At 39.7% G+C, this 15,120-nt stretch overlaps 1 protein-coding gene across 4 annotated transcripts in view; it reads left to right on the plus strand.

Annotated features, from left to right (window-relative positions):
- DYNC1I1 (dynein cytoplasmic 1 intermediate chain 1) overlaps window positions 1-15,120 on the plus strand; it is a 497,106-nt gene that overhangs the window by 360,255 nt on the left and 121,731 nt on the right. For all 4 annotated transcript variants that reach the window (XM_049715134.1, XM_049715135.1, XM_049715136.1 and 1 more), the window contains 3 exons: window positions 4,549-4,711; window positions 6,709-6,808; window positions 14,599-14,724. In XM_049715134.1, coding sequence (XP_049571091.1) covers window positions 4,549-4,711; window positions 6,709-6,808; window positions 14,599-14,724 — 389 coding nt within the window. The remainder of the gene's footprint in view (window positions 1-4,548; window positions 4,712-6,708; window positions 6,809-14,598; window positions 14,725-15,120) is intronic.

The raw sequence follows: 15,120 nt of genomic DNA on the forward strand, positions 1-15,120 counted from the left end.
TGCATCTTAAGTCTCTATTAATGGCTTTTCTGCAAATTAGCACATAATGGGTTAAAAGCATGTTTATGTTGGCATCAAACTCTCTCTGGCTATTTTTTTTTAAAGCAAGACAGTATTTTGCAAACTTTTTAAAGAATCTCTAGCAGATACAATCGTGGCGCCATTCATACAGCTGCATGGTAGTCAGGGCTGTGTCAGCACTTCCATAGGAACCCTGAGTTTCAGGGATTTATTACTTAGCCATAAACATTTGCTCTGGGCTGAAACTTGACATACACAGTTTCAAACCAGGGAACACATTTTTGAGAAATCTGGCCTTTTTTGGAGTTAAAAAAAAAAAAGTGCTGAGGGGGAGATGGGAAAAAAATCAGTGCTCACTAGCTTTTGACATTTTTGCCCATGTGACATCAAAAATGCATTAAACAGTAAAGAAATATGGGTTTGATTTATTACTCTTCTCACTCTTTTTTCCACATCAGAGTAGGGAAAACAGCAGGTAGCTTTTAGCTTTTAATAAAATTTTAGGAAATTTCTATATGTGAGTGTCCTAGTATCTTCATGTTTAGAGATTTAAAGCAACAGAATTGGAAACGTGACTCTTGTAAATGCACATTAACTCATAAACCTCACATTAACTTCAGAGAAGGACATCATTCTTTATTAGTTTGGTTTGGTTTTCTTCCTCTTGTTTTTGAACTGATTTCACTGTAAAATTCAGTAAGAGCTACTGTCCCTATTTAATCTGATTGAATATTTAAGTTATGTGGGTTTACTTATTTATTTTTTAATCTTTTTGACATAGTCTTGAAAAATATTTAAAAGATGTAATTTTTATATTGAAATTTAAAGCTATATCATTGAAACAAGGCAAGACATTTCTGAAATGGATATTTTAAAAATTAGTTTTGACCTAAAGATGAGATTGTAAGATACTCAATATAAATTGTGGATTCCATTACAGATTTTACATTTTTACAGAGAAAAAACATCCAGGAACTCTAGAAATCAAAAGATATAGTGTCTAGTAAATAGAGTAAATCAAAAAGAAATTGAAAAAGTACACATTCAGGTCAATAAGAAAACTTAAGAAGCATAGCAAATAGGATAGAATCAACATGAGAGACACATAAAAAAGTATTTTCATGTACAGTACCAAGACAAATTAACATTTCTATAATAAAAAGAATTAAAAGTAGACCCTAAAATAAAATTCATACTAGATTTTAATTTTGCAGGCCATGAATTCATAGAATTAGGCAGTTCTCTAAACTTTGAGTTTCATGACTCTAGTACATTGTTTTCGTACTTCTTATTCAAGCTAAATATAACTGTTCAGGTAAATTTTGGTAAGTTTGAAAATTGTGCTGTCATTGGCTCATATGTAAGTCATATCCATGTGTACTACTTTTCCTGAAGAATCTTTATTTCTTAAAAAAGGTCACTTTAAATGCATAAAATATTGTTAGCTCTTGGCAGAAATACTCCATGTTGCAAAAACAAACAACAAACCTGCTATAATAGCAATTTCTGCTTAACTTGTAAGAAAAATCAAACATTATCGTTGCCCTTGTTTTGCGCTGTTAGGCCTGTTGCTATTAAATTACTTCCTACCTTTTTATGCAGAGAAGATGTTGAAAATAATTCTTTAGGCTCCAGGGATAGGGAAAAGCTGAAGAAACAGAGATTTTAGGGAGAATTTGGGGTCTCTCCTGGAGTAATACAATTCTGATTTTAATTGTTTATGCTTATATTTTAAATTTTGTGGACTCCATTAATCAACTAATTTTTTTTTCATGAAATATGATGTCTGGAGAGGTTTTACCTCCAAATACAGATTTTGGTTGTGGTTCCTGGATACTCCATTATGTTTTCATTACATTGTAATAACACATCAATTTAAAGACTTTTAAATATGAGAGGTTTGGGGTTTTAGCGAAAATAACTATAGCTCTGTTTAACTCCTAAGTTGAATATTGTTTATGACTTTTAAAAAGTACTCATCTGCACATGCATCTTATTATTTTGTGCTAACAAATCATGTCATTTGATCCCTGTTAGACATCAAAGCTTTATATAAAATATGTTCTTTGTTTTGCTTCAGTAGCAATTTAATTTCAAGCCAAATATTGTATTGCCAAACATAATATCTGGAGACGCTACTGCTTCACTTACCTGAACTTGGCCTCTGCAAATACACTTTGATCAGCCATTTATGTTTCTCTTAGAGAAGAAGTTGTATGTCTTGAAAGCTGAGATCAAAATGACAGTAAGCTACAGGGAAGAAAAAGATTACAGAAAATTACACAGGAACTGTTTTTTATTCAAGGTAATGGACCTGTAAGGAAATACACAGGTGGAATACAAGTAGCTCAAAAAGATAAACAGAGAATAGAATAGATATTTTTAAAATGTAAAAACAGGAATAAAGGGGAAAAAATTCCTATTTCTCTGCTTAATTTCAAGTGGGTCTCAAGTCATACAGCAGCAGTGACAAAAGCTGAGTGAAGATTTTAAAATAAGACATTCTTCTTGGTCCTGTAGCATCCTTGTTTAGTGAAGTTTATTTATTTATATAACAGTACTGACCAAAACAAAAGGACCCTAGCGTTTTCCCCTTTACCTAGTTACATTTAGTAGTTTTACTGTTTTCTTGAACTTATATCAGGGTGAAAAAATTCAAATGCCTAATTTATGGGTGTTTTAGAAAGTAGACTAGTCACATATAACTGCTAATTATTGAATGCTGAACTGTTTGTCAGTATATTTAAGTCTTAAACCAGACTTAAAGTTTAGGTATCATTGCCTCATTTTATGGGTAACACTGCGGCTTAGAGAGCTTTCATTGATAAAAGAATCCAAGCTAGCAAATGGCGGAGTAACTCTTGGATTCCAGGTTGGTTTTGTAGAGTTCTTGTTATTTACAGTTTACACATTGCCCACTTCACCATTTCTCAAACTAGTGTCTGTGCAGCATTGCTCAGCAGATGTTGATGGAGGTTTTTGGAGAGTCCCAGTACACATGGGCACATGTAGGGCTCTGGAAACTTCAGCAACAAAGAAATATTTCCGGCTATATTTAGGGCTGCTAGAAACACCAGGGTGAGCTGTATTTGGAGATAATCTTCTGCTGTAGTGGATGAATCATGTTTTTCCACTTCTCAAGGTGTGAATCAACTACGTCGTAATCATTCTAATTTCTTGTACAAATACAGACCCTGGAGTCTTTCCAGACCTCTCTGCCTTTCAGTCTGGGGCAGGGGAGGGGAGGCCAGAAGGGGAGAGACATTATGAACATTAAAAGCTTGAGATCTACTTCCATGGCTCTGCAGGAGGGCTTCTTGACGGTTCAGATTTCTCAGGACAGTGGCTTCAAGATACCATTAATCAAATCAAATAACACTTCCATGAAACATTATGCTATAGGTGGCTATACCTAAATGATTCCTCTGACCATGTGGCCAGGTAGAAATCGGTCCTGGTTATGAGGATGGTTGTGGAAGTGTTTAGGAAATCCTGTGGGTGAGTCATTCCACCAGGGACCCCTATGGTTTTAATGCACTACCCTCCTCTTGTAGCTTAAACTCCAGGAGCTTCTGGTCCTACTGGAAGGGTAATTGATCAAACATTTATTGAAGTCTCTCTGCACAAAAGTTGAACTGGGGTTCCTGAAGAACCACAAGGGTTCAGCTGACAGTTTCTGCCCTTAGGGATCTCTCACTCTGGGGGAGTTCCTAATCCTTCCTCTATAGTTTTATGTAAACCCTGCTACTGAAGGAACAGTTTATATAACCTAATCGTGACTCTGAGGTGAGCTGACTTTCAGACACTATGACATATTGCTACTTACTTAATCTCTCTTTGCCTTATTTTGTATCTTCAAATTTAGTCTTATAAGCTTAATCATGCTGGAAAAGTAAGGCATAATAACAATTATGAGGTGTCTTATAGCATTTATTTGTTCCATGTGTTTGTTTAAAAGCAGAAGATATCTTGAGTAAAGGTGCGTTTGGAAGGACATGTTTCAGTTTTTGAGGAGAATCTATATAACAATCAATCAGCCTTATCAAGTAACTATCTAAAATAAAATGAATTTATCAGTAGAAAGAGGAAAGGTGCTATCTAGATCATATTATAGATAGTTCTTAATTATTTGGTATGCGCAGCTTTACAATCTGATATACATGGTTTTATAGATTTCTCTATTATGTACTATTTGAGCTGTTTTTCAAGTTCAGTTCTAAAGAAAATAACGTTCAGAACTCATTGTTAAAACACACCAATCATTTTCATTTGTAATATTTTTCAACTCTTCAAAATAGTAATTAGTCCAGATATGAAATCTTTTTGTAAAATTGTCAGTGAAGACATCTGCAAAAACCTTTGATGTGAATTTAAGAGTAATTTAGAATTAATATTAACAATGGTTTATTTCACTGTGTCTTATCACTCTTTTGATAAGCAATGTCTTTCAAGAGTTGGATTCCTCTTGAAATGTTTTAATTATCCCTTTTTTTTTTTCTTTCCCAACAATCTCTTTTACATAAATAGCTCCTCCAAGGGAGCTGACAGAGGAAGAAAAACAGCAGATCCTTCACTCAGAGGAATTTCTCATCTTTTTTGATCGGACAATACGGGTAATTGAAAGAGCGCTGGCAGAAGACTCCGATATCTTCTTTGACTATAGTGGTCGAGAGTTAGAGGAAAAAGATGGGTTAGTTTCTTGTGTGCATTTAAAAAAATACTGTGATAAGTTCTCTGTTGATTCTAAATTCACTTATGTTTTGAGTAGGCAAGTTCCAAGCCTAGCAAATCAGAGGAGTATGAAATTCCAGAGCTGATCTTGCTGAACAGCTTTGACTAAGGGCTTTGGTTATGACTTCTGGCTTAGAGGTTCCTTGTAATTATCATGTGCTTCCATGAAATGCTTTTGAACTTGATATCTGGGGAACAGCCCAGGTGATAGAGACTGGCAGAGTCATGTACATTGTCCTCTGAGAAAACATAAGCAGCAAAAGGAGATTTGTGTTATATCCCGTAGATCTATTTTTGATGTCTAAGCAAACAGGAAGCCGAAGAAAATAAACATGAGATATGGGAGACCTTAACTGATGTGGGAGACAGCAAACAGAGACTGGCAACTCTTTCCTCTTTTGATGCCATAAGATTATGTGTATATGCCTTTTAGGAAATACAAGTGCCATTTACTTTCAACCAACCATTAGAAGTAAATGGCCCCGAATGACTTGCCCTGTGACTGCAACATATGTATTACGTCCGGCAGGGGCTGTCAGCCATCTTCGTGTGGATAATTGGAGGCGCTTTATGAGCTCTGTGAGAGATATGGCTGGTTTTTAGCCACCAATTTCTTTTGGCCAAGAATAACATGAAAAGATGAGGTTACCTGCCTTTTTCATTAGACCTGACATTTTACTACTTCTGAAATTCAAATACATTGTCAAAGGCCAACCTGTCATTGTTGAAGATGCTCAAGGCAATGTAACCGTGGCTCTGAAAACAGTTTCAAAAGGGAGTTCTAAAAATGTTCTAAACAGTCGACAGCATCGTTAGACTCCATCAAAGAGAATAATATTTGGAATACATGTGTTATATTTGTTTTCTTTTAAGAAGCCATTACTCTATGGCTCAGTTAGTTTTCTGAGTCCTCTTTCCCTCTGGGTGTCTGGCACAGTGTTATACTGGGTTCCTGGCAGATATTTGGGTGCACGTACCTCTTGCCTGAGTTTGCAGTGGTGGAGCTGAGGAAGGGATAGCAGGGGGGGAAAAAGTCATGATAAATCAGCTGCTTGGAGCCCAAGTACCTAATCTGAGGTCAAGTCACCCAGTCTGAACAAGAACTATATAGGACAAGTGATACAGGATGCAAAGCAATGGAATGAAGCAAATGAACAGAAAAAAAGGGTGAGTGTGGAAGAATTCCTGAACTGAAGCCCAAGGAGTATAGGCAGCTTTTTATGCAGATCCCATAGATGCTGACACAGAACAGGTATGACTCAATTTAAACACTCGGTCTTGTGGAGCGAATGCACGACCAGTGCAGAGTTCTTCAGAGGAGGTTTTGCAGCCAGTTGAATATCAGGCAAGTAAACAGTAGCCAAAGTGTAATCTTCCTCCACCCAGGTGATATTTTGGTCTATGTTAAGTACCTAAGGTGTTTGGTGAATCCCTCACTCCCCAGCAGGCCTGTCTCACGGTGGAACTTTTCACTTGCTATTGAGCAAGGACGCAACTGCCACCTTCAATCAGAAATTACAGGTAAAGAGAAACATGCATATCATTTCCGGTCTAAGGCCAGATAAGGTGATATTGATACCAAAGACTCTCCAAATGTGCTGTGCTTCCTTGCGAGCTGGGGAATTTCTGGTAAACTCTGATTCAAGGCAGAGCTTGTTAGGGGCAGGAGAATGCTTTAGAACTGCTCAAGATAGGAACCTGAAACAAATCTGACATTTCACACCAGGCTTGGAACAACACGTGGGAACCTTTTCTGGGCCAGGTTAGAGAGAGCTTTGCAGAAAGGAGATCACCTTTAGTTTATTTATGATCAGAGTTTGCTGTCTAAATTGATGCTTTGGCTTTAGAGAGTATTGTGCGCCATGCTCTTGCCGTTTCATTCTTTCAGTATGAGCACTAGAGATAAAGCCCCGTTTTGAAGCATCGTATTTGTCTTTGATGTTTAAACCCTCCTAGGGATGTCCAGGCTGGAGCCAACCTTTCTTTCAATCGTCAGTTCTACGATGAGCATTGGTCCAAGCACCGAGTAGTCACTTGTATGGACTGGTCTCTCCAGGTAAGAATGGTTGCTGGGATGGGACAAACTGGACTTGTGTTCTCATGGCATTTGTATTTTTAAAAAAATAAGAGAGAATTGCTCCACTATTTTGGATGTGTTCACTAACTTGCAATTTTTTTCTGTGCCTATTGGTTTTCTTTCTCATTTTACTGAAGTTTCAGTTTAAAATTTGCACTCTATTATTCATACACATTGAGTACTTACTAGGGACCAGACGAAGAGCCAGGCCATTCTGTCCATGAAACTGCTCTCACTAAGGTCACCAATGATTTCCTACTTGTCAAATCCATGTGAATATTTTTAAGCCTTCATCTGCCCTGACCTCTCTTTGTCATCCAGCTTTGTTGACTTCCCCATACTTCTAAAAATATTATCCTTCCACTGAGTTCCACAACTCGACTCTCTTTCAGTTCTCGAACTCCTCCAAGACTTCTTTTTCCTCTCCTACCCTCGTGGTCCTCGTGGTCATGCCCTCAACCTTTACTCTTCTCGACATGCTCTCTGTGGGAGATCTCTTCCACTGCTGTGGATTCAACCACCACGTGGGCAGCCTTTTTCTGTCCCCCGCCCAATCTCCCTCCTGAATTCCACTTTACACACCAGACAGATCCATTCAGGTGTCCCATAGAATCTCAAACTAATCACTAACTCATTATTTCCACATGTCTGAAATCCTTTTTTGCTTCCTCTATTCTATGTTAAAGCCATCACAATATACCCAAGGACCTAAAGCAAAACTTTCGTCATTAACATTAGAAACTTTCTCTCCCTTATCTCCTAGACCCGGTCTGTCACCAAGACTGTCTGTTTCGCCGTTCATATATTCATCATCTTACACCTGTAGTATTGCTAACCTTCTTGTGTTCTTTCTACATCCAAACTTGTCCACCTATAGTTTTCCCTGTAGACATCTAGCCAAATAATATTTCTAAAAATGCAAATCTGATCACTTCACTCCCTGGATTGAAACTCCCTATTGCCTGCAAGAAAAAAAAAATCTAAACTCCCTAGCGTAGCATTCATAGTGAAAGCAGGCAGATTTACCAAAAGCCAATTGAATGGCCTCCTCAATTAGTGTATAATTTACCCAGCGCTGAGTAGTTAAATAATGCACATAAAGGCACACAGCCTAATTGTGGTGGGGGTCAGAATATGAACTCAGGTGGTCTGACTCCTGAGCTCACATTCTTGATCACCATGCTGCGTCCCCTCCTGTAATGACAATGACATAATAGCAATGAGGGAAATAGGGATGATAAGTACTGGGCATTTATACACAGTGCAGTTTCTGTTTTCTTATAGTCTATGCTTTTATTGGGAATAATTATCATGGCTAGCTTTTAATTTGTGTTTCTTATATACTAAGCACTGTGCCAGCTGCTCTGGAGGCATTGTCTTATTTCACCCTCACAACATCACGTGAGGCAGCCACTGTTACTATTTTAATTTTATAGCTGAAGAAATTGAGGCTCAGAGCAACTAAGTATCTTACTAACCGTCACTCAGCTAGGATGTGGTACAGCAGGGCTTTGAACCCAAGTCTTTCAGCACTTCCAGGCATATGCTCTTTACCAGTGCCTCCCACAAAGGGCTCATGAATCTGAAACCAAAAGAGGTTCTAAGGGCTGAGTGACGTAGGGCGGAGAGCGTGCTTTCAGGATTCAGTGGAGGTTGGAGTCTGTCTCTGGTTGGACAGGGCATCTTAGAAGACTGGGATTAGACAAATGGAGGGGAGAAGAGTGTGTTCTAGGCAGAGCAGTAAAGCAGGTGATGTGAAGAGCCCCATTTAGGCATGCTGAGAACAGGAACACTGAAGAGGAATGTAAACCCCTGCAACCAGACTGTCAGCAGCCACAAAGTGGGCAAGTGATCTCTCCACTTGAATCTCTTTTTACGTCCAAACGAGAGAGCACGGAGGGCATGGTCGTGCAGAGGCTAATACAGGCAGGGTGTGCCCAGCCACTTCCCGCCAGTGCGTGGGTGCTCTGTGAGCACGCGCGGGTGTGTGTGCAGAAAGCAGATTCCATGGCTGAGGAGACGTTTAGCTCGGCTTGTTCACTCGTTCAGAGTCTGGAAATTACACAGGAACCTTATCTGACACATTCCTCAAAGGCAGGTTTCACTGATAACTCTCCCTGAGGAGGCAGCAGGGGGCTCACCCGTGGGGCTGGTCCCTGCCTGGCCTCAGCGTGTGGTGGGCCCTATTGCCTGTGGATAGGTTTGTTTCCACACAGGATCTTGTGTGTCGTTTTTGTTGTAGGAGGTGAAACTGGAAAGGGCAGAAACTCCTCCATAGAGAGACTGCATCTGTTTTTCCCCATTTTTGTGTAACCTGCCATCTACACTGTGGGGAAGGGGTTTGCATTTCTGAAAAGCGTATTTTCTTTGGAGCATAAGAAACAGGAATTAGAGCCCTTACATCATAACAATTTTGGGGTTCAAAGGACCAGGTTGACATACGTATGGAATGAAGAGACTTTCTGAGTGAATCTACATGCAATCCAATGATATTAAGAAAGAAGAAAAGGGGGCTTCCCTGGTGGCGCAGTGGTTGAGAGTCCGCCTGCCGATGCAGGGGACGCGGGTTCGTGCCCCAGTCCGGGAGAATCCCCCATGCCGCGGAGCGGCTGGGCCCGTGAGCCTATGGCCGCTGAGCCTGCGCGTCCGGAGCTTGTGCTCCGCAACGGGAGGGGCCGCAGCAGTGAGAGGCCCGCGTACCCCAAAAAAAAAAAAAAAAAAAGAAGAAAAGGATAGAGGCATAGTCTTAGCATCTAGTAGAGGCGTGTATGCTTAGCATGATTATGAGTGGAACAGAATGGAACAGAGGGGAAAAAAGGAAGAAACGGTAAGATTCCTGCATAGCTTTGCTGTGACCTCTTGTACTTCTTAAACAAGAACACTTTAACTTTGCGATATTTGCAAAATATCCACCAAACATTATTCCTTGGAAGACATTTGGGTGCTTGGGGAATTATGTCAACTTTGCTGTTCACTGAATATTGTTTAGCACAGGGGGTCAATAATACTATCCACATATCACATGACAGATTTGGCAGACATATACAAAACCAGACTTATGATCTCACTCCCACCATGTATATTCCTCTCATATGTAAGTTGCATCCTCTAACCTTGGAGTCATCCAAGATACAAAGCCAAGTCATTTTTTTTTTAATTGAAGTAAAGTTGATTTACAGTGTTGTGTTAATTTCTGCTGTACAGCAAAGTGATTCAATTATACATATATATACATTCTTTTTATATTCTCTTTCATTATGGTTTATCATAGGATATCAAATATAGTTTCCTGTGCTATACAGTAGAACCTTGGTGTTTATCCACTCTCTATATAATAGCTTACATCTGCTAACCCCAACTTCCTACTCCATTCCTCCCCCATCCCTCTTCAAGTAATTTTTGATAACTCATTTAATTGCAAAACCCAATCAAATTTACGGTAGCAAAAAGACCCCCACTGTGATCAATTCAAATCCACTTACATGTGGAGTTGATACCTACTTTATGTCATGGCCTCCACTTTGTGCTTATATTAGGAAATAGCTTCCTAACTGGTCTCCCTGCCTCAGTTCTCTACACTGTTGAGTCATTGTAAGTACTTTTCCAGTTTACTATTGTGAAGATTACTTATTTGCTCTCAGTGTCACCTTGAGCAAATTACCTGACTTTTTTTGGCTTAAGTTTCCTCACTCATAAAATGATAATCATACCTAGCTCACATGCTTATTGTATTAAATGAGTAAATGTATTTAAAACACTTCGCGTTTTAAAACTGTCTAGTATATAAAAAATACTCAATAAATGTTAAAGTAGTAGTAGAATTAGTAGTATTAGTAGTTGCAGAGTACGTCTCCCAGAGTGAAGTCTAAAATCATTAGCCTGTACTCAGTGACTTCTGTGAGGATGCCCTGAGGCATCTGCAGCCCTTTTATCTTTTTCATCTCTTCGTATCACCTGCCTCCCAGCCAGGTGCTATAACCTACTGTCTCCTGAATATGTTCTCCACTGCATTAGTCAAGAAAACTTTACCCCTGGCTACCTTCAGGAAAAAGGGAAATTTATTCGAGAGCTGCTAGGGTGCTCAGGGAATCCACGGAAGAGATGAAGAACGGGGACTCAGGAGTATAAATCTGGGCAGCTCGAGAGGCTCCACCAATAAGATGCTTTCATAAGCTGACTCATTTGCCAGCCCATGCGTTCTGTGTCTCAGCTCAAAAGTTACAGTAGCCAAGTTAGAGAATGTGATTGCCCCAGCTGGGTCAGGTATGAACCCTGCAATGAATTAATTGTCCCTGGGAAGTTAGACACCTGTGTATAGAGGTAATCTCCAAAGATTGGGAGAATCACTGTGAACCAGGCAGACACCCAAGAGAGATTTCCTGCATCAATATTTACCTGGCTATACAATATTTACCCTCGTCTATACTCTCCTCTCACTTCTCTCCTAATCACCTAGCCATTTAACAGGGCCCAATCAAGTCTCATTTCTTCTCAGAAGTCCTTTCCAATATCTCTCCCTACCATACCGCATTCCAACTAAAGTAGTTATTTTCTCCTCTGTGCTTTGATAGAACTCCTTTTGTATCTCCATCTTAGCATGTTCTGCTCTTATATTTGTGTTGTAGTTATTCATACATGTGTCTCACCTCCCTCTGCTAAGTGATGAGCTCCTATAAAGCAAAGCATGTTACTGTTGAAATTCGTGTCCCCCATTTTACCTGGCACCAGTGCCTCTCATATGCATGGGGGGAGGGGGCACTTGACGCATGCCACACTGGGCTGGAAGGGACATGGTCTTTGAAACCAAATAGACTTCAAGCAGGGTCTCACTTTATCATTTATTAGCAACTTAACTTGGAACGAGTTCCTTACCCAGGGACCCTTGGCTTCTTTGTCTGTAGAAGTGGGAAAACCATTGCTTACTTTAGAGAATTGTAAGGATCAAATGAGTGAACATGTTCCCCAGCCCAGTGTCTGGCACATAATGGCACTTAAAACATGTTGGTTCCTTCCTCGCCAATAAATGTCAGATTTTATTTCTTTATAAGAAAAAGCAGCTTGAGAGCAGATCTGGTAATTTCCGGGTAAAATTCTCCTAGGTTAAATATTAGATAATTCAGCCCCGTGAGTAATCACAAACTTCCTAGTAGGTAGTATTCCCTTTAAGGTAATAATTTTAACCTTTAAAGTTTAAATAATCGTGCAGAGATTTACTACTTTTTATTGGAAAATAAGAAAATATGATTAGTCATGTTCAAACAAACATACTAGAGGAGACTTTGAAATCACAAACACTTTCAAGAGATAAGAGTTAATCAGTATCTTTAGGCCTTTTGATCCTAGTTATAGATATTTCACCAAAAGCATTTCACTGGTATTTTACAGAAATTCTCCCTGTTTTCTAAAGGAGTTTTAAACCCAATAATGTAAAATATTTTTTTAATGAAAAAAGAAGAACTGCAAGTGGGAGCCAGCGATGAGACCCAGATGTGAAGCTGTGGGATATTATTCCAGACACATCTGGCTGTCCATTGGCCACTGTGGTAGTGGTGTTGATGTTTATAGAGTTGCCTTTTCACATGTGACATAGTTAAACTTCAGATGGGCAGTCTGGAGACTTCTGTGTTTATCTGGATGTTAGTTTCTTTGAATGGGCTTCGAATCAAAGGCCTTTCTTAACAGGCCTTTGATTCATCCGCTGAGGAGTGTTTTCTAATAAAGAATGATTACTTTCCCCTGGTGGCCACATACGTGTGTGTCGTTGTAGGCTTATACTTTCTCTGTACCAACTGGCGAGTTGTAACTCTCTGCAGCTTTCTTAAGTTGAGGGAGCTCAAAGAGTGACGACAATCACATAGAAGACTTAGGTTTAATTATTTTTGATAGAAAAAAAGTTGATGTTCAAATTTATACAGACAATCTTATGTTAAATATATGCAGTGTAGTGAAAAAGAAGGGAAAAATTACCTGTGAGCAAAGACTGATATGATCTGCTATAATCCTGATGCTATTTTTAACGGAGCTGCCTTATGGGAATCCCAGGTAGGAATGACATTTTCATGAAATGTGCTCTAACTCCTAAGTACCTGCCATGAGATTCAGCCTCAGTTTATTTATAACACTCAGCATAGAGTTCATGTACGGTGAGTAGGTATTTCTACTCACTGTAGAGTCCTCTTTGTTATTTTACTACTTGTGCTTCTTTTACTTGAGCTTTTAATTGTTGGTGTTATTTAACAACAAAGGATTAAAGATAAGGTCTTGCCGCCCGAGCACAGGGTTACTAACATAAGAAAGAGCATTTGTAATTCAGCAGATTTTGGCACAAGTTTATTGTGCTAGGACTTCCTGTACTCTGGATTCAGAGGTCAATAAAAAGTCCCTATACTCAAAGAGCTTACAATCTAGTAATAGACATAGACCAGGAGAAGCCGTAATACAGTTTGACAGGTGCTTTAATAGGGGGACACACATAATTGCTAAGGGAGCTGCTGAGAGGCAAGGAGGGGTGGTGGATAGTTAGATAGGATTGTCTGGAGGACTTGGTGCCTGCATCGAGTCTTAACGAATAAGTTAATGATGTAACCAACACAGAAGAGGCTTTCCAATGAGAGTGAGTATCAGACTCGTGGTACAGAGGCTGTACCTATGAACCTCAGAACTAGCCCAGTGAGGCTGGGTCATAGAGTGGGGTTGGGAGGAGGGAGGGAAGGTTGTAAGAGATTAAGCAGAGAAAGTAGAAAATAACAGATGATGAAGGATCCTATATGACCTGGATTTTATCTTGAAAGTAATGATGAGCCATTAAAGTATTTTAAGCAGAGGAGTGACTTAGCCAAATGTATGTTTTGTAAAATCATATTGACAAAGGATGAAGAGTGGAGTAGGTGAGGGGAAGGCATGGCGAGCCTGGAAGCAGGAAGCCATTTAAAAAACTGTTTTCATCCAGACAAGAAATTCATTTAGGAGCCCTCTGATCTTAAGGATAGAAAGAAAACATGCATTTGAATTACCACTGAGGAAGTAGTGAAACACAGTATATGAAGATGAGAAAGAGGGAGGAGTAAAAAATGAACGTGGGGTGTCTGGCCTGGACAGCTAGGTAATGTCAGTGCAAAGCACTAAAGGGATGAATGTTGGAAGAGGGAATGTTGAAAGAGCAGTAGGTTTTTGTAGAAGGCAACAAGCTCGCTTTCCTATGCACTGCATCTGACGTGTCTATGGACAGCCTTGAGAAATCCCCAGTAGCTGTAAAATCTGCACCTCAGAGAGAAATCAAGCCTAGAGATAAAGATTTGAACATTGTCAATGTATTAATGCTTATTAAAGCTATTGATGAGTTCACCCAGGGACAGTGTGTCGATAGAGACAAATAAGGGCAGAACACAGCCCCCCTTGGAATATAGGTAATAGAAGAAACTGTAGGGACTGAAAAGAGTAGTTTGGAAGAAGATCAGGAGAGAAAGATGTCATGGAAGCCAACACAGGAGAAAGGAGGGAGTAGCCCAGATGTCATATAACCCAGAGAGATCCAGCAGAGCATGCAGTTTAGTGGTCATTGGTGACTATGGCAGCACACGTGGAACGTTTGTTGGGAGTAGAAACCAGCTTGCAGTGGGTTGAGACGTGAAGTTGGTATTAAGTATGCCACAGCTTAAAAAGAAAGTTCCATTGAAAGTATGTAATATAGCATGTGTCTGTTGGAATAAGAATGTTTTCCTTGTGTTGTCATCTTGGCATAAGCCATCCTTGTGACCTCTTCCATCCAGTACCCCGAGCTGATGGTCGCTTCCTACAACAACAACGAAGATGCTCCCCATGAACCAGATGGAGTGGCCTTGGTTTGGAACATGAAGTTTAAGAAAACCACACCAGAATACGTCTTCCACTGTCAGGTAGGAGTCAGCAATGTAAAAAAAACTCATATCTCCTGTTAGACCAAATATAGTTCATGCTGCCTCGCATCTGTTTTATGTGGAGAGGAAGAACTGAGTTTAAAAATGGAATTGTTGACAACTTTGGAAAATTCCCCCACAGTAACCTAATGTCTGGGGAAAGTGGCAACCCTCTGCAAACAGTTCAGAAGCCTAGCTGGGGACTGTGTGTCATTTTCTTTCCATTTAAAACAGCCCCCATGAGGATGAGTTTCTAAAGACCTCGCACTTAGGAAGAAATCCGGGTGTACCACTTCCTCTGCTTAGCAGGAACGTATGCTTGCCCACGCTCGTGGACACCCTCAAAACAGTACCATTTCAAGTTCCCTCCTCTCTCTGAAATGCAGTTCAATGGGA

This window comes from Orcinus orca, chromosome 9 (assembly GCF_937001465.1).
Source record: "Orcinus orca chromosome 9, mOrcOrc1.1, whole genome shotgun sequence".
NCBI classification, from domain to species: domain Eukaryota; kingdom Metazoa; phylum Chordata; class Mammalia; order Artiodactyla; family Delphinidae; genus Orcinus; species Orcinus orca.